Below are 18,897 nucleotides of genomic sequence, written 5' to 3' on the forward strand. Positions count from 1 at the left end.
AACCCTGTGGTCTTCCCTGCAAGGTGATCTCCGGCCACCTGGCTCACCACTCAGCAAACCCCCCACCCCCACCCCCACCCCCATAGTACCACGACATGTGTGTTTCAGATGGATTTTCTTTGAGGAAACACATTCTGAGCTGGGCCTGGGTGGATTGTGATTGATAATCTGCCCTACTTCCCTCTGTCACCGTGATAAGTTACCCCCTGACAGGAGAGAAAGGGGAAAATTAGCTCATAATTCCAGGTTTTAATCCATTGTGGCCTGGTCCTCTCAATCTGCACGGTAAACCGCTTGCTTCTCAGCTCAGTCCCTCTCCCTTACGCAGCGCAGGGCCTCTGCACATACTCAGAAATGGTAGCATCCACTGTGGTGTGTCCTTCCCACAGACGTGCTGCAGTGTAGACAGACTCCCACGGACAGGCTTTTCCTGGTGCTTCTAGGTTTGCTCCAGTTGACAGTTGAAGCTAGCGGTCCCACTGTCTTGGGGGATAGTGATTCTGTGAGTAACTTTAGGATGGCTGGACGCGTTCATGGACCTGGAAGCTGGCTATGCATCTTGATGGTAAAATGAATGAAATGATTAAGGAGGGTGCCATGAAAAATAAAAATAAGTGGGCGAACAGATGGTGACACACTACCAGACACCCCACTAAAGCGATTTAGACTGGAAGCGACAGAGACTCACTGATGGCCTTGAAGCTGTTGCTCCACTGTCCCAGAGCTGTCCTGTAAGTCACTGTCAGAGAGGCAGGGACAGTGGTTTGAAGCTCTAAAGGTAGCACTGTCCACTTGGGGATTAAGAAAGTGACTGAGTAGTGTATCTTTTATTGCTTCGTGACGAGTTAGCCACTAGAAAATAGCATTCCTACTTATTCTACGGCGCTGTTATAGCGTGGACTGTATGTGTGCAGAGTCAGAACTGTCACGCTCAGCACGCACAGCCTTAGCCACCTGTACCCGCTTTCCTGTAATCCCACGCAAACGAACCATACGCTGTCTTACTCCCAAGATGAACGTATTTTATGGGGTTGTCACTTGATAATGCTATTAAGGTAGTGGACTGATGCCACTCCCAGAAAGCTAGAACTTGAGTTATTACCAGGCACTTAACTTCACGGAGATTCCAGAGAGAACTGAACTTCTCACTGACCAGGTTCCATCAACCCTCTCTCCTTTTAAGTGTGAGCTGTTCTCCTATGCCCCTGAATGCGAAGGGACCAGTCATCTCAGGAAACTGCCACCAGCCCCTTTGTAGCCCTTTAGCTCAGGAACAGGCAGTCCCAGCACCCAACAAGCTAGGAAGGTGCCCTGGCCTTTCCTGGTGATTTTCCACATTGGCACTGGGTTTTGGTCAATGATTTATATTGGAGATTAACTGAGACATTGGTCTGGTTACTTCCTCCTTGACGGTGCTCAGGGACTGATTGAAATGCCCCTTTTCATGATGACGTCACCCTCTCACACTGATCCCACATCCCTCCCATGGAGCCATTCACCCCATCTGTTCGTGCCTACCCATGGCCTGCCTCGGTACAGTGAACAGAAACCCAGCTTCGCTCCATGCTCCCGTGGAGCTTCCTGCCTTGTGTGTGTTGGGGGGTGGGGCAGGGAAGGGGCTACAGTATTTAGGCCACAAGGAGACGCTGGGCACCTTGTGAGCACACAGTAGGACTACCCAGCCAAGTCCTCTCCGGAGATGCTCTAAACATTATGAAGTCCTCTCGTGTTGCCTGTCCTCCACCAAATACACCCATTTGGCTTTGACCAGTGAGTGTCTTCCCTCCCTTGGTAGGCCTCCCCACCTCCCACTACACCAGGACAAGTTGCAGTGGTGGTAATAGTTAATTATTAAACCTTAATGTTAGTAGAGAAAGGCCAGTCAGTCAGTGACTGCCTCCTCTGGCCAGGTCCACAAATGTGCGTCCTCCAGACCTCTGCTGAGCTGGTGGTGACGCTTGGCTCCTGCCGTGTCCTCTACTTCTGTGCCTTTTGGTTTTTAGCTTTCACATACTGGAAGGTTTGCCTCCCCTCTCATTTAGATGAACTCAAGCTTAATGAAAATGACTCCTATGGCTAAAAGTTAATGTTAATACCATTGCGTCTCAGAAAATCCCATGGGCCCTGTCTGTGCTGTGGGCTGCTGCTGGTGTTGGGGGGCACAGAGCCTGCACCTAGTCTCCCTTCCCTCACCCCTTGACTGTGGTACTTTTGGAAAGCTTCTCATTGCTTCTTTTCCTCCTCACTGTATCTTCTTCTTGGCCTATTAGTGACGGTCCATAATCAAATTTGTTTATAGGGATGTTTATGTCCCATATGAGGGCATGCCCACTAACACTGAGATGGATGGCAGGGCAGGCACAGAAGACCTGCACACTGTCATTTTAAGGGACAGGAGTGTTTAGAAAAAGGGCCGTCTGGTGGCCTAGTATCTGGTCAAAACTCTGGGAAGACGATGCTGTCAGAAAGGACTCTAGACATGCGGCAGTCAGCAGGGATTCTGGTTACCCAGGAAACTCAGTGTCCACAGAGGACATTGTAGGAATCAGGATTTGGGGTGGGGTATCACTGACTCTGTAGCTGTGTCTGTAGATAACAGAAGGGTCAGATACAACTTAAGGCTCTTCTCAGCTTCTCATTCTTCTACATAGATGATAGGCGCGGAGCGGGAGGCCTCACGTAGCTCCCCAGTGGTGGGGTCCTCACGTAGCTCTGCTGGAAGTTGAAGGGCAACAGAAGTTTCCTCTCAGTACTGGGCCAGCGCCCTTTCCGTATTCCTGAGGTCATAGGAGCCCTGCCTGAAGTTGGAGCAGGGTTGGAGGAGCGTCCCTCTCTCTGGCAGTCTGACTCCATTCACTCACAAAGTGGCTCTTATTCTGTTAAAGCTCAGTGTCTCTGGCCTACAATTTGTAGCCACAGACCCTGCATTTGCTGAGCCTCAAACAGGACCTCGAGGTCACTTTCCTTCACATATACAGCCCACAACAATGTTAACCAGCCTCCTCTGGGCCTGGAAGCCCAGTGTGAAGTCTGTGCTTTTCAGCTCATCCTCCCATCTTGCCCTGTAGCAGGAAGGTACACTGTTGGCGGGAAGAGCCAGAGGCAGGCCCCGCTGCCCAACACTGAATTCAGAGATCTAAAGACCTGGGGAGGGTGACGGGTCAGATACGCAAGCTGGGTTGTGGCCGTGCCCTTCTGCCTGTAAGAGAAGCGAACTTAGTCACAAGTTCTCAGACTGGGGGGTGGGGGTGGGGAATGTGTGTGTGTGTGTGTGTGTGTACACCTCTAGGAGTTGTGTCATGAGACGAGGTGGCATTCAGTAATGAGCCACTTAGCTCTATAGGCTGCTTACTGCTCTCAGGGAGCAGGGATGTACCAGGAATACCAAGTGTGGCCTATGTGCCCATAGTACCCTCCCAAGCAGGCTTATTAGCAAGCTCAGCAAGTCTGAGGGCAGCCAGTGTGGTTTTTACAAGAGTCCCCAGATCCTGCTTGTAAAGATAAGCTCTTATCTGTCAACAGTGGTCAGCATCACCCCGCTGTCCTGTCATTCTAGGTAATGATCTGTGCACTCAAGTAGTCACACACACTTTAGATGCCTTCATCTCACAACAGTATAACAGGCCTTGGTGGCCGGGGAGAGGGAAGCAAGCACCTGTGCTGCCGCACACACCCTTAAGCTCAGCTCTTGGAAGATAGAGAAAGCGGTTTAGGCATTCAAGGTCATCTTCCTGCAGTACTTGAGACCCTGCCTTCAAAAACCTAAAGAAACAGGAAGATTAAATACAGCTTGGCTATTCCTAATACAGCCATCAGGAATGCATTTGGAATTTATTGAAAAGTATCAGGTCCACCTCATGTGACAGGTTGTAGTTAAAACTTGTTTTGTTGTTGTTGTTACTTGCTTTGTTTCCCGCCCCCCCCCCCCTCTCTTTTTCTTTCTTTTTCAAATGTATTACATTTTCTACAGGCTAGTTCCTGAGCATTTCAGATAATGTGTAGAATCTGAATGGGATATACTGTAAAATAAAGTTTAACTTGTTGGAAGTCCATTTCACGATGTAGAGTTCATGGAACTCTGTGCCTGTGTGCGTGCGGTGGGGGTGGGGAACTGCACTCAACAACTAGAGAGGCAAGAGCGAGCATTTCTACTGGCCAATGTTCTGATTGTGGATGTTTAGCAAGACCCTATAGTGTGGCCGGGTGTGATGGTGCACACTTTTAATCCTAACACTTGGAGGCAGAGGCAGGTGGATTGCTGTGAGTTTGAGGCCAGCCTGGTCTATAAGCAAGTCCAGGACAGCCAAGGCTACACAGAAAAACCCTGTCTCAAAAAAAAAAACCAAAAAAGGACCCTGGGGCGGGTGAGAGAGCCTATAGTGCAAACTGGATGCCCCTCCCAGGTTGGTGTAGTGTCCATCCTCGCTCTTGACTCAGAAACTTGCACAGTCCAGTTTGAGGTTGTGGGCTTTCTAGACCCACTGTGCTTTGACAGACGGTTATTATAGACGTGTAAGTGAGGACTGTAGTGATAGCTTCACGAGTAAACACAAGCTCCAGGAGCTTAGTTTAGATCCCCGGAACCCACATTAAAACAAAACAAAACAAAACAAAAACCGGTTTAGGGGTAGAGTAGAACAGATGCGGCTTGCTGGCAAGCTAGCCTGGCTGAGCTCCGCTTTAATGAGAGACTCTGTGTCAAGGGAGTAAAGGAGATTGTAACGGCGCAGCATGAAAGCATTCTTCTCCCTCTGTCCTCTCAATGCAAACACTTGCATGGATATGCATGTACATGTGCTAGCATGTATGCATAAATTTGAGCACACACACACCTAGAAGTAGCACTCAGGGTGTCCTATCAGGGACACAGAGAACCTCAGAGATTTGAATGCCACTCTTTTTCCCTAAGTAAGTCAGGATATTTTAATTCAGGCAAGATTTAGAAATATAGAAAGTTTTAATAGACTCAGCCATATGATTTTTATTCCGGTTTAAAGGGTTTCTGTGCATTTGCTATTTTCAAATAATTCCTTAAAATAATTTGATTCAGCCAGATGGTGGTGGCATCAGCCTGTAATCCCAGCACTCGGGAGGCAGAGGCAGGAGACCCTCTTGTTAGTTTGAGGCCAGCGTGGTCTACAGAGCAAGTTTCAGGATAGAGAAATACATCTTGAGCCCCCCCACCCCCACCCCCAAATAGCCTATGCTTCCAAATTAAGTGAAGCAGGACGTTGCTGACAGGAGGATTGCTCAGGCTTCTATGCTCTATCTTATAGAAGACACTCTCTTCATAAGTGAAAACAGGTGGTTTAATGTCTAAAAGACATAAATTCTGGAGCAGGGCATGAAAGAAAAAAACCCAGGCTTTGTAAAGTGGTCCTGGTCATCTCTGGAACAAGGATGTGAGAGTAAGATCAACCCTCTTATTTTTTTAAATACAGGATCTCTCTGTGTAACCCAAGATGGTACACTGCCCACCCTCCCCCACGCACCCCCACCAACAGCACAAACTAAGCTTTCAGGGAAATGACCAGAGAGGCGTACTCACGCATCCCTTCAGTAAGGACCTGCTGTGGAAGCAGCAAGAGGCCTTTAGAACTGCTTTCCAGCATGATTAAAGCACAGGGCCGTTTGCATAGGCTCCGAGGTTCCTAGATAGCCATCTTACTCCTTCAGCCTGATGCTTCCAGAAATCAAAGTTGTATGTCAGTTTCATGTCACATGCCCCGAGCCATCTTTTCTGTATCCACAGAAAATAAGCAAGTTTGGGGAAAGAGCCTCTTTTGTGCCACCCGGATCAGATCCAGATGAAATTGCATGCCGTACAAGCCCTGCCCACTCAAGCAGCCCCGAATGGCTGCCCAGAGAGGGCCCAGGGCTGGAGGGCACTCGGCTGATCTGTGGACATTGTCATTTGGGTCTGGTTTCTGGTAATTAGGCACTCCTGGCTGGGCTCGGCTGTCAGTGAGCCTTTATGACAAATTGCAAAATCTGCACAGCCTTCTCTGCGATGGACAAGTAGGCCCGATGACACTCCAGGGGATATTGGCAACGAGCCGTTTGAAAGGGGATGCTCACCGAAGCAATCCCCGAGCCGAGCTCAGAAGCCCTTCTCTCCTAAATGCTCCGGAAAAGGTACATTCGACCACAGAGTTGGAATCTGAAAAGATTTTGACAGGCTGTAATGATAGGCTCAATTTAATAGGGTGAGACAGGAGTAGTTATAAACGGAAAGTTTCGTATTGGGGGCTTGAAAATACCAGCACTTTTGAAAGGAAGAGGAACAGGGCAATGGACGTGTCTGAGGAGCAGCTCCCGCAGGATGACTTACAGTCGTTTGTAACTCCAGTCCTGGGGTGTCTGACATGCTGTTCTTCCTCCATAGGCACCAGGCATGCACATGGTGCGCAGGCATGCAGATAAAACACCCATACACATAAGGTGATTAACAATAAACAATAATAAATTAGAGGTGGTGGGGTAGGAGTGTCCAGGCTAAGAAGGGGAGAGGCACACTCAGCTTCACAGCATGATCGTTTCTAGTTCTGCATTCTGTTTTGAAAGGAAGATAAGACAGGGGCCAATCTGGGGATCCAAGAGGACCCCTGAAAGGCAACCAGGCATGTGTGTGAAGGCCCACAAGAGCACCTGGAACGGCGCTAGAGAGGTGGCTCAGTGGTTAAGAGTGCTGTCTGTTCTTCCAGAGGTCCTGAGTTCAATTCCTAGAAACCACACCCATCTATAAGGAGATCCGATGCCCTCTTCTGACACGTAGGTGTACATGCAGATAGAACATTCATATGTGTGAAATAAATGAAAATTTAAAAAATATTAGCAGGGCATGGTGGTGCACGCCTGTAATCCCAGCATTCAGGGAGGCAGGCACAGGGGCATCTCTGTGTGTTTGAGGCCAGCCTGGTCTAAAAAGTGAGTCCATCACAACCAAGGCTACAGAGAAACCCTATCTTGAAAAAATAAGCAGTGGGGAGTGGGGGGGTGGAGGCTGGAGGAATCTAAAGATAAAAGTTAGAAGAAACCTTGTATAAGTAGGGCTCTTGTCTTACTAAACTGCTTCAAGATCCAGCAAGCTTCTTTGCCTATTCTAAACATGTTGGCTTAGGTTTAAGGTGATTTTTAGTTTCAGAGAAAGGAGTGGGTGACCCAGGGATACTTTGTGACACCATGTCATCTCTGTCTTCTGTGCTGTATATGTTCTGTGAGGTCCTGAAGCAGGCAGCTGATGGGCTCAAGTTACTGTAAGGACACTGATGTTTCAGGCTGCAGTGAGTTGTCTGTGTTCTAGCTTACTTTATTCTGCCAGAGGCAGGTGCACGTGTTAGTGACTTCTGTTTCTTTGACCAAACCGCCTGACAGGGACAGCTTGAGGGAAGCAGAATTTATTTGGCTCACAGTTTAGAGGGCACACCACATTGTCATGGGAAAAGCTCCATGCTTGGCTCACTTTAGTTCTTCATGGTATGAGTGTACATAGCCACTTCTCACAGGGTGCCCTCTGGAAAGAGACAATGTTAGGGTTTAGTTAATCCTCAGAGGCTGCCTCTAGTGACATCACCCACCAGCTAGAGTCTGTGTCCTTAAGGCCACACAACCTCCCCAGGCAGCGCCAGCATCTTGGGAAGATGCGTTCAAACAAGAGCCTTTGGTGGTGGTGGTGGAAACATTCCACATTCAAACTAATGCACTATTTTCTTCTATTGCCCTGTGCCCATCAAGGTCCTGGGTGTCCAGGACAGTTTGGATATGAAAAAAAGTTCTTGGGCTCTTCAGGTGTGCCATGTGTCTGGAAAATTAGACACAGAGTACATGCTGTATTGGCAGTGCCATGGGAGGGAGTTCAGGTGCATCCCAGGAGGGGAAAGGGCAGGGCTTGCTGCTTCCAGCAGCCCTGGTGTCACATTGAAGCAGGACCAGGCAGGTCAGGGAGACACTTCCCGGAACCAAAGGGGCCAGTTAAAAGCCATGAAGTGTTCTGGAGTGTTGTGGGGTAGAATACCTCTACATGTACCTGTGTATGTACCTCTACTTCCTGGGACAGGTCGCCAGGACTCACCGCCCACTCTTAGGACCCACGTTGAGAGTGGGTTTTCTTTCTCATGGTAGCTTAGTGGTACTTTGTCTCTTCAGCTCTTGGGAGAATGCTTTTCTGTCAGAGTGTAGTACTCTCACATCGCACTATGTAAAATTTCCATTTCCCAGCAGCATAAGAATGAAAAGTTTTCCTGTTCAGATGTTCTTTCTTTCTTTCTTTCTTTCTTTCTTTCTTTCTTTCTTTCTTTCTTTCTTTCTTTCTTTCTTTCTTCCTCTCCCCCCCTCCCCCTTGGCTCAAAGCTACAGGGCTTGGAGAAGGTTGAGTCACTCCTTATACACAGGCATGAGAGCAGTCTTGTCTGCAGTTAGCTGCTGCGGGTGCGAAGACCACATTTCAGGATCTTCTGCTTCTGTACTGTTGAGCTCCCTTTCCTGGCTGTACTTGGCAGCCACAAGGGGCTTGCTCTCTGTGTCTGTAATGAGGTGACCACAGGGAGAAGCTCGAATGAAGAAGAAAATGACCATTGAAAATTAAAGACTAAGCCGGGCGTGGTGGCGCACGCCTTTAATCCCAGCACTTGGGAGGCAGAGGCAGGTGGATCACTGTGAGTTCGAGGCCAGCCTGGTCTACAAAGTGAGTCTAGGATAGCCAAAGCTATCACAGAGAAACCTTGTCTCGAAAAACCAAAAAAAAAAAAAAAAAAAAAAAAAAAGAAGAAAATTAAAGACTAAAACAGAACTGGGCTCATTTTTTTCCTAGACTAAATACCACCGTGTGTGTGTGTGTGTGTGTGTGTGTGTGTGTGTGTGTGTGTGTGTGTGTGTTTTCTTGTGCGTCCGTGTCCATCCTTTCCAATTCAACACTTTTAGCTACAAGCAAACATATCACACGGGCTTTTTTTGTGTTTGATCTTTTTGAGACAGGGTCTTTTTCTATATCCCTGGCTGTCTTGGAACTTGCTCTGTAGATCAGGCTGGCCTGGAACTCTCAGAGATCCCCCTGCCTCAGAGGCCTCCTGTGTGCTGGGATCAAACGCGTGTACCATCCTGCCCAGCTATACTGGTATTTTCTTTTCTTTCTTTCTTTTTTTTTAAAGATTTATTATTTATTATTATGTATACAATGTTCTGTCTGCATGTACACCTGCAGGCCAGAAGAGGGCATCAGATTATATGATAGATGGTTGTGAGCCACCATGTGGTTGCTGGGAATTGAACTCAGGACCTTTGGAAGAGCAGGCAGTGCTCTTAACCACTGAGCCATCTCTCCAGCCCCCTACTGGTATTTTCTTAAAAGATACATTTCAATCTCGGGTGGCTGGACAAAATTTGAAGTTAAGGAATCTTTATCTTAATTTTCCTTAGTAATTATTTTTCCAGACTGTTAGGCTGTTTTTCTGTCATGAATAAACTAAAAAGGCACCAATTAAAAAAGAAAAAAAGCCCCAGGCAGTGGTGGCACATGCCCTTAATTCCAGCACTCTGGAGGCAGAGGCAGGCACATCTCTGTGAGTTCCAGGTCAGCTTGATGTACAAAGCGAGTTCCAGGGCAGCCAGGGCTACACAGAGAAACCCTGTCTCGAAGAACTTTATCTAGCCCTGGCTGTATTGAAATGTCTGACCCTCCTACCTTCACCTCCCAAGTGCTGGCATTACACGTGTGCAAATCAGGCTTGGTTTATATGGTGTTGGGAGCTAGCCCAGGGCCAGGTGAGCAAGTATCCCATCAGCAGTTCCAAATCAAAATTCTGTTCTTCTTTTAGGGTTTGTTTTTATTTGATGTATATGTGTGTTGTGCGTGCACATGTGTATGTGTGCTGCATGTGTGAGTGTCTATGGGGAAGAAGGAGCCAGATCCCCCGGAAGTGGGGTTACAGGTGATTGGAAACCATCAAAGGGGTGCTGGAAACTGAACCTGAAACCACTGAGCTTTCTCCCTAAGCCCCTTCTACCCAAACTTCTTGACTTACTATTTGCAGTCTTGGCTTTTAAGGGTTTTGTTTATTCTCAAGTAGCCCAGCTTATTGTAAATTCTCTTTTTCCTGCAGGTAGAAATGAATTGATAGCCAGATACATCAAGCTCAGGACGGGGAAGACGAGGACCAGGAAACAGGTACAGTGCCCGCCTGTGAGGTCTGCATGTCAGCGAATGGCCCTGAGACCTTGGGCTGCCTTGGCTGCTGTGCTTTGTTTGGCTCTAGGAGCCCCAGTCCCAGTGCCCTGGAAGGAGTTCGTGGCATAGGTGTCCCCCGAGAGTGGCTTTCTCCCACTCTTCATCGTCTCTGTGGCTCAACCACGTGCTACTGCACGGTCACACTCGCATGGGAAAAGTTCACTGCCAAGCCAGTATCTGAACTTGCCCTTGCTGGGTTTCCATCCTTCACCTCCCAAACATTTGTTGGAGTTGCAGAAGGCTGCAGGTGCATTGACGCTGGCAAGCCAAGAGATTGGGAGGGTCTGTGCATCCTGAAATGATTACGTAACTGTTGTGTTCTCAGTGAAGTCACACCAGTGGCCTTTAGCAAATGGCCTAAATATGACACTGAAGGATACACTTCCAGGGCACTGTGGCTTCTTTAGCAATGGCTTTTTGTCAGCCTCTGCTGCGACTATGGAGCAGTTACCATTTTAAATGCCGCAGAGCAGGGATGGGAATTCTTTTCTTGACCTTGGCCAGGGCTCTGCCTTCCCTGGTTCTTTTGAACACAGTACAGCCGAGACCTCCGATGTGACCAGGTTCACAAATGGAGTGGGTGTCAAGTCAGCCTCTGAAAACAGAAAAAGAGCCTGGGTGGTAGTGGGCCTTTAATCCCAGCACTCAGGAGGCAGAGGCGGGCAGATTGCTGCAAGTTCGAGGCCAGCCTGGTCTACAAAGTGAGTCCAGGACAGTGAAGGCTACACAGAGAAACCCTGTCTCGAAAAACCAAAAAAACCCAAAAACTAAAAAAAGAAAAGAAACAAAACCAAACAACCCATCCGATCGGTTGGTTGATAACAGGAAAACACTTTATCTTTTGACGTTAACCTGTATGCAATGAAAGCACAGTTCAGCAGCTGCAGTTAACTAGATGTGGTGGAGTGTACCTCTCGTCTCAGCTACTTGGGAGTCTGAGGCATCACCATCTTTTGAGCCCAAGAGTTGAAGACCATTTACAACAAGGAGACACCTCATCTCAGAATAATTCAAGTGAGGTGAGGGGCAGTAACTGGAGCCAGAATACAGCCAACCCACCCTGGTCTCTTTAAGGCTGAGGAGCAGTAGGGTGCATGCGCCCCCCGCCCCCCACTCCCCCATGGGGAAAGAATCTTCTCTTTCTGGAGTGCGAAACAGGGGTCTGGGCTGTGCCCCAGAAATGCTGCCTGTGCCGGCCTCGTGCTGAGTCAGCAGAAAGGGGGTGGCCTCCTGCCAGCACAGAGGCAAGCAGCTGGTTGCTGGGGCTGCACCCAGCCAAGGTCCTCATCCTGTCAGAGCACCAGACAGGATTCTGGGTGAAAATGAGTAACAGCAGGAGCCAGATGGAGAGGGTGATGAGGATGGGGGTGCCCCTGCTTCTCTGGAAACAGGAAGAAAGTGAATGGCCCAAAAACTCAAAAGACAAATTTCACCACCAAAGATCTCTGATAATCTGGGGTCCTGTTGTCAGTCCCTGGAGAGTTAGGAATGAGGTAACTGCCACAAAGCCCAAGTCTCTGAACTTGAAATGTGAAGTTCAGAATCTCCAGATGGAGGCATCAGGCTCTTCTGTCTCTGGTGCCGAGCTGGCCTGTTTGGCGGGAGAACTCTGGTCACTTGCCCGGCGACCCCTTCCCTGGGGACTCCTCTAAATGTAATCGAACCCCACTGAAGTGATGCGCGCTTGCTTGCTCCACTGACACTGTGTGTCAGTGGCTTTCCTGGCCTTGTTTCCACACCAGCATCACCCTCAGGGACCCAGTAGGACAGTTGGTGACACCTCTCCAGTGTTGTTCAGCAAAGCTGAGTGGTTTTTCAGACCAGATTTTTAACTGGCTGGCTGGCTGTATTCACACATTTCTTTTTGTAATAATATGCAGATCCACTTGGCACCCAGTTAATTCCCAAAAGAGTGGGAGGATTAAAGAAATTTCAAGGGGGGGGGGGCGGGGGAGCTCTGCTAACTGGGTCCCATTTCTCTTTGAGATTTAATTTTATGTGCCAGTATTATTTCAACATTTGCCGCAGAATCTGGAGTCCTCCAAGAGATCAGAATCCAGATCACAGCCTCAGCTTTGATTCTGTAGAACACGCTAATTTATGGACAGTCCCCTCTAAATTGAAAAGGGGAAGGAGGGTTCTCTCTGGATGCTGAGTCGCTGTAAATATTTTCACTTACCTCTACCCCCGCCTTTTTAATTTCATAAAGTACTCCTCTCCCCTTCTCATGGCCCTCCAAATGAGGTTTCCCTCAGCACCTACCCGTGATCTCTCCAGGTGGGCTCATATCATGGAGGTGAGCCTGCCACACTTCTGAGGCAAATCACTGCAGTGAGGACCCTGTCCATAAAGCTTTAGAGCCGTGCTGGGGGCTTGGTGTCTGGCCGGGACTGTGTTCCTAACCGCAGAGCTTCTTTGAGATGCAAATAACCTCCCCCCCCCCCCACCCTTCCCAAGGAATATTTTATATTTGATTTCCTTTTTTTGTTTGTTTGTTTTTTTGTTTTTGTTTTTTTTTTCTCGTTTTTGTCCCCCCCCCCCCCCCCCGCATAAACCCGAAAAATGTAGGTGTCTAGTCATATACAGGTCTTAGCAAGAAAGAAAGTTCGAGAAATTCAAGCCGCCATTAAGGTACGTCTGGCTTGCCCAGTTGTAGGGGGCTTTTCATCTCCATGGTTACAGGCTTTTCCTTTGTTTTCCTCCCTTCCCCTACCCTGCAGGTGTCTAGTCACATTCAGGTTCTTGCCAGAAGGAAATCTCGTGATTTTCATTCCAAGCTAAAGGTATGCGCTTTTCTGCTTCTTGGCTCGTGGTTGCTATGCACCTCACTTCCTGTTTTCCATGGTGACTGGTGAATGCCTGGTGCCGGGATTCTTGTAACGTAGCTTCCTAGCATGTGAAGGCTGTTTACATTTTCTTTGTGTCTAATCTCTCCCTCCGTCTCTGTCCTGGCCTCACGTTAAACTCTGTGTGTGTGTGAGTGTGTGCGAGTTCCCAGTAACAACGCAATCGCAGCAGAGAGCTGATCTTGATAACTTCAGCACAGAAACAACGATTAAAAGAAAGAGGAAAAAAAAAAAACTTAAACCGTCCTGTGGCACTGGGCTAGCAGTCTGCACCCAGAGAAACAATTGATGGATAGTATACTTTAAAAAAAAAGAGAGAGAAGAAAAAAAAATGATCTCCAGAGTTTTTCTGAAATGAATTTTATAATACATGTAGCAATGATTCTAATTTGTGTATTTTAAAAAATATTATTGGCCTGGCAAGATGGCTCAGTGGTTAAGAGCACTGCTGCTTCTCCAGAAAACTCTGGTTCAGCCAGGCGAAATGGAGCTTCCCTTTAATCCCAGGAGGCAGAGGCAGGAGGATCTCTGTGAGTTGGAGGTCAGCCTGGTCTACAATGTGAGTCCAGGACAGCCAAGGCTACACAGAGAAACCCTGTCTTGAAAAATAAAACAAAACAAAACGAAAACCCAAGCCCTGGTTCTATCCCCAGCATCTTCCTGGGAACTCACAACTGTCTGTAACTCCAGTTCCAGGGGATCCAATGTTGTTTTCTACCCTCTGCCAGGAAAACACATATAAAAGAAATAATAATAACTTAAGAAAATACGTTTTTGAAAGTGTCTCCTTCAACATGGGTAGTATTTTCACCTGCCATTGTCCACGTTGTCTGACATGCTGTTTTTTAATAGGTCTCTCTCTAGTAGAGGAGTGCAGACCAGGCACTTGTTACCTGCGATCTCAGTAGAAAGGAGGCAGGGCCAAGGGGGATGGCTACAAATCAGAATGAGATAACAGCACAAAAACACAGAGAAGAGAGATAAAGAAAAATGCAGATGGTGGCTGGCGCACACCTTTAATCCCAGCACTCAGGAGGCTCTAGAGGCAGGCGGATCGCTGTGAGTTCGAAGCCAGCCTGGTCTACAAAACTAGTTCAGGACAGCCAAGACTACACAGAGAAATCCTGTCTCTGGAAAAAAAGAAAAAAGAAAAAAATCTGCAGATATGGCCACAGATAAAAACAAACAACCCCCCCCCCCAAAAAACCAAACCAAACAAACAAACAAAAACGATGGGTCTTGGAGATAATTCTCATGCAGGGTTTATGTAGAGCATTTTTACATGTGCCTCATCTATAACCAAGTGCCATCCACACTAACAAATAAATACAAATTTTAAAATTAAGGCATTGATAGTTTTTAATTCCCAAGTTCCCCTTTCTGCTCCAGTTTATAGTATAGTGTGCATGACACTTTTCTGAAATGCAATTAATTTAATTTCAGAGGCCTCTTGGAAGGTCTTTAGTTCATAGTAGAAATTAATCTAGGATCATATTGCTGCTGTCCTCATGCACCCCTAAGCCCCCCTCCCCCACCACCATCACCACCGCTTATTATGTCTGTGGCTTTGTTCCACAACAAACTGGTGCCATTTCACAGTGCTGAGCACTTGAGCCCCTCCCCAGAAGCCCTTCAACTTTAAACAAGCAAGGCAGGCTGACCAGCTTAGGACCTAGCAGGAGGGAACACAGGCTCTGCGCTCTGCAGTGGGCAGCATGCTCGCTTGCCCGCCCGCACGTGTGGCTGATGGTGGCTGGCTTTGAGCTGCACTGGCTGAGCAGTTGAAAGGCTGAAGGAACTTTCTAGGTCCTGCTTTTTAACCCAAGGTGCTGTCCTCTCTATGTATACGTAACCACCCTGGTGCTTGCTCAGTTCTCCCTCTGACTCTCTGTTCTCTAGGCTAATGAATTAATGATGCACAAAAGAGGTTGACAGATACCAATTTTGTATTTCCATCTGTGATGTTACAAACTCTCTCTCTCACTCCACTGTGTGTGTGTTCCCTATAGGCTCATGGGGGTGGGGGTGAGGGTGGGGGCGTGCGGGGGTCGTGGAGGTGGAACGGAAACCTCAGCAGGTAATAAAAACTACCTGGCTCAGAAGGGATCCCCCTTGAGGTATGAGAAATCACCTCATTTTTCACCGTTTTTCTTTAAATCAAATGTGTCATGGTATTATACATACACTTGTGTTCAGACAGACATAGTTGTTCAGATATTTGTTCTTAAACAATGAAAAAGATTGCTTGCTCCCCACTTTCACCCCACTCTTAGGGGCAGACACAGGGAGCAGGTGTCAGGCACAGGTTTTAGGATGGCAGCTGCCTTCACATCTGAGCCACGGAAAGAAGTGGCCTTTTTTTTTTTTTTTTTTTTTTTTTTAAGATTTATTTATTATCATGTACACAGTGCTCTGTCTGCATGTGAACAAACAGGCCAGAAGGACACCAGTGGTCACTGGTAGGTTAGATGGTAGTGCCTTGTCCCTGCTCTCAGAGTCTCAGGACTGTCAAAGATGGCTGTTGGGATATCTGCTTGCCAGTCATGTGTCCTGTGGACACATTAGCCTGATGTTGCTTTACTTGCCATTGGCAGAACACAAGTGCAGGTTGCAGTTCTTGGAAAGGGTAGGTGGTCTCAGATTCGGGTCTCTGCTCTCTCTGCTGGGCTGTGGTGTCTAGCAGTGAGTTCCCTGAGTTCACCACGCGGACAGACTGATCTGTCCTAGTGACACCCACAGTAACTGATGACATAAACTTACTACACAATTTGAAGTCATGTTGAAAGTGACACAAATAGCTTCTGGGTATGCAGTGAGGGTGGCAGGAAGTGGCCAAGATTACATACGATGTAGGACGCCTGTTGGCGATGACTTGGCCACCACTGGTCTATTCTCACTGACAATGCTTCTTCCAGGGTAGTCCCTATGTCTCCATATATCCAGAAATCAAAGTGGGGTGCACATGGGGTGCAGGTGGATGTAGTGAGTGAATACTAAAACTAAGGTCTCATTTCCTTAGTTGGCAAAGGGTTGTATGGACACTGGGTCCTTGGTGGGTTCACTTCCAAGATGTCTGTTTGCTTTAAAAGTATGTGTGAGAGAGAAAGGGCGGGGGGGCGTGCACACTTAAGGTCAGAGAGCAGCACTTTCCGGTGTCTAGTCTTAACTTCCAGCAATATGGGTCTCTTCTCAGCCAGTCTTTCTACCCCAAGCCTTACTGCTTCTCCTTTTCCAGAACAGGGTCTGATAGAATTCTTTTGGTTTTTCGAGACAAGGTTTTTCTCTGTAGCCATGGCTGTATTGGACTGGCTATGTAGACTAGGCTAGCCTTGAACTCACAGAGATCCACCTGCCTCTGCCTTGTGTGTGTTGGGACTACAGGTGTGCACCACCATACCCGGCTATGAGAGATTTTTTTTTTCCCCCGAGACAGGATTTTTCTATGTTATCTCAGCTGTCCTGGACTCTCTTTGTAGACCAGGCTGGCCTCGAACTCACAGAGATCCGCCTGCCTCTGCCTCCCGAGGGCTGGGATTGCAGGCAGGCGTGCACCACCACGCCGGGCTGGAGGCTTTCCCAATTGAGGCTCCTCTTTCCTAGTAACTCTAGCTTGTGGCAAACTGACAAAAAACAACCAGGATACCGTGTGTTTGTGTGTGTGTGTGTGTGTGTGTGTGTGTGTGTGTGTGTGTGTGTGTGTGTGTGTGTGTTTTGACAGTGAGGCGTCTTTCTCAATTTCTCTCCACTTTATATTGAGGCAGCATCTCGCTCTTTTCACTGCCGAACTCACTGACCTGGCTGCTCTGGCAACCCAGCTTGCTCCAGGATCCCTGTCTCTACCTCCTGTGTGGGGATCGCAGAAGGGGCCACCCCCCACCCCCACCCCCATATTTATCTGGGTGCTGGGGACTTCAGACTCCAGGTCCATATACTTCATGGCTGGTGCTTCAGCCACAGCCATCTCCCCAGCAAAGCAAAGCAAAGCAGCAAAACTCATGTTTGAAGCTGAAAATCTTCCTGACACTGTGACATGAAATAGTAAAAGTGGATCTGACTGAAGCCCACCCTCTCAGCTCCTTAGCTCTTTGTCCTTTGGCTGTTACATGGGCTATAGTTTGAGAAACCACCAACCCTGCCTCAGGCAGAAGGAGGCCACTCACTCCAGGGCCGGTTTTTTTCAGCCTCAGTGTCCCACTTATACATTAGTGCTGGCTCCTGAGGAGTGTTTCTCTGAGCAAAGGACTCCCCTGTCACCTTCTCAGTGAGTAGTCACAGCTGCGGTCACTCTTAAAAAAATGTCGATGTAAGTTTTAAAGGTCAGCACTGCCCCTGACTGTGTCTCAGAGTCATCACAGGCTAGACGATCCCCCAGGACACAGACTCCAAGTCTGTTTTCATCTTAGCAAGCAGGAAAAGGTTCTGATGAACTCTTAACAGCAAGGGAGTGACTGCTTCACTCAGCCTCTGCAGCCTACAGACCTGGAATTCCAGGGAAACACCAATCCTTCTGTGAATTCCCTGGTCGGGGAATTCCCACAGCCAGGACTGCAGTAGACAGGAGACAGGGCCAAGTTCAAGTCTGATCTGAGGATGGGACATTGAAGAAAGCTCCGTGAAGGGAGCCATTTTGAGCCGGTTATCAAGGATCCTTTTGAGGTTTCGTATAGGCAGGGTTTCCAGATTACCCCCGCAGAGTACTGTGGAAGCTGTCCCTGGGCAATGTTTGGGGCAGCCCTGTGTCATCTAACTGAAGAAGGGGGATTTGCTCAGGATGCAAGGCAGCACACAGAGATTAGATTTTCACTGGGCCTCTTTGGAAAGACCTTATAGTGCTCTAGGAAGATGGTGAGTAAGAGAGGCCAAGCTAGGGCCAATGGCCTAGTGCCTCGACTGTGACAGTATGGTGGAAGTAGGCACGTGGTCCAGGAGTTCTACCACAGCTTGAGCCCTACTCAGTGACCTTCCATTGTCCTTTTTGGCCAGCCTCCACTGACTCCCCACTTCAGCCCACTATGACTGTGCTGGTTTCCTCAGTGTTTTTTGTCTTTCTTTTTAAAGATTTACTTATTTATTAAGTATACAGTGTTCTGCTTGCATGTGTGCCTGCACACCAGAAGAGGGCCCCAGATCTCATTATAGATGGTTATGAGCCACTATGTAGTTGCTGGGAATTGAACTCTGGACCTCTAGAAGAGCAGCCAGTGCTCTTAACCTCTGAACCATCTCTCTAGCCCTCCCCAGTGTTTTTTAAAGAGAGAATTATGAATGCAAGTTATATCCAAAAGTCTGTATAATAGAACTTCTGAGTGCGATTGAAAAATTATTTGTTTTATATATGAGAGTTTTGTCTGCATGCGTGTCTCTACACCAAAAGATGGCATTGGGTTCCTCAGAGACAGTTGTAAGCCACCACAGGTGCTGGGAATTGAACTCACAACTTCTGAAAGAAAAGCCAGTGTGCTCTTAGCTGCTGAGCCATGTCTCCAGCCCCCTGAACAAGATTTCAGTAACACATTTAAAATATACCTTGTTAAGAGGTGGAAAATGCTTGAGTCAATAAAATGCTTGCCAATCAAACATTGGGATCTGAGATTAGATCCTCAGCACCCTTGAAAAAAACTGAGCATCGGGGCATGTGCCTATAATCATGGTGCTTGGGAGGTCCCTCGGCATCCCTTGAGCTTGCTCTCAGCAGCCAGCATATCTCAGAACAATAAGGAGGAAAGTAAGAGGGGAAGATGCTTGTACTGTGGCCAAGGGGGAACGAAACCAAGAAGAGCAGCCAGTGCTCTTAACCTCTGAGCCATCTCTCCAGCCCTGACCCTGAGC

The 18,897-nt window shown here is 48.0% G+C and overlaps 1 protein-coding gene across 1 annotated transcript in view; it reads left to right on the forward strand.

Annotated features, from left to right (window-relative positions):
* Tead1 (TEA domain transcription factor 1) overlaps positions 1 to 18,897 on the forward strand; it is a 225,281-nt gene that overhangs the window by 153,434 nt on the left and 52,950 nt on the right. The window contains 3 exon segments of the mRNA XM_051149248.1: positions 10,098 to 10,162; positions 12,791 to 12,853; positions 12,943 to 13,005. Of these exon segments, the coding sequence (XP_051005205.1) occupies positions 10,098 to 10,162; positions 12,791 to 12,853; positions 12,943 to 13,005 (191 nt within the window).

This window comes from Acomys russatus, chromosome 7 (assembly GCF_903995435.1).
Source record: "Acomys russatus chromosome 7, mAcoRus1.1, whole genome shotgun sequence".
Classification (NCBI taxonomy): Eukaryota; Metazoa; Chordata; class Mammalia; order Rodentia; family Muridae; genus Acomys; species Acomys russatus.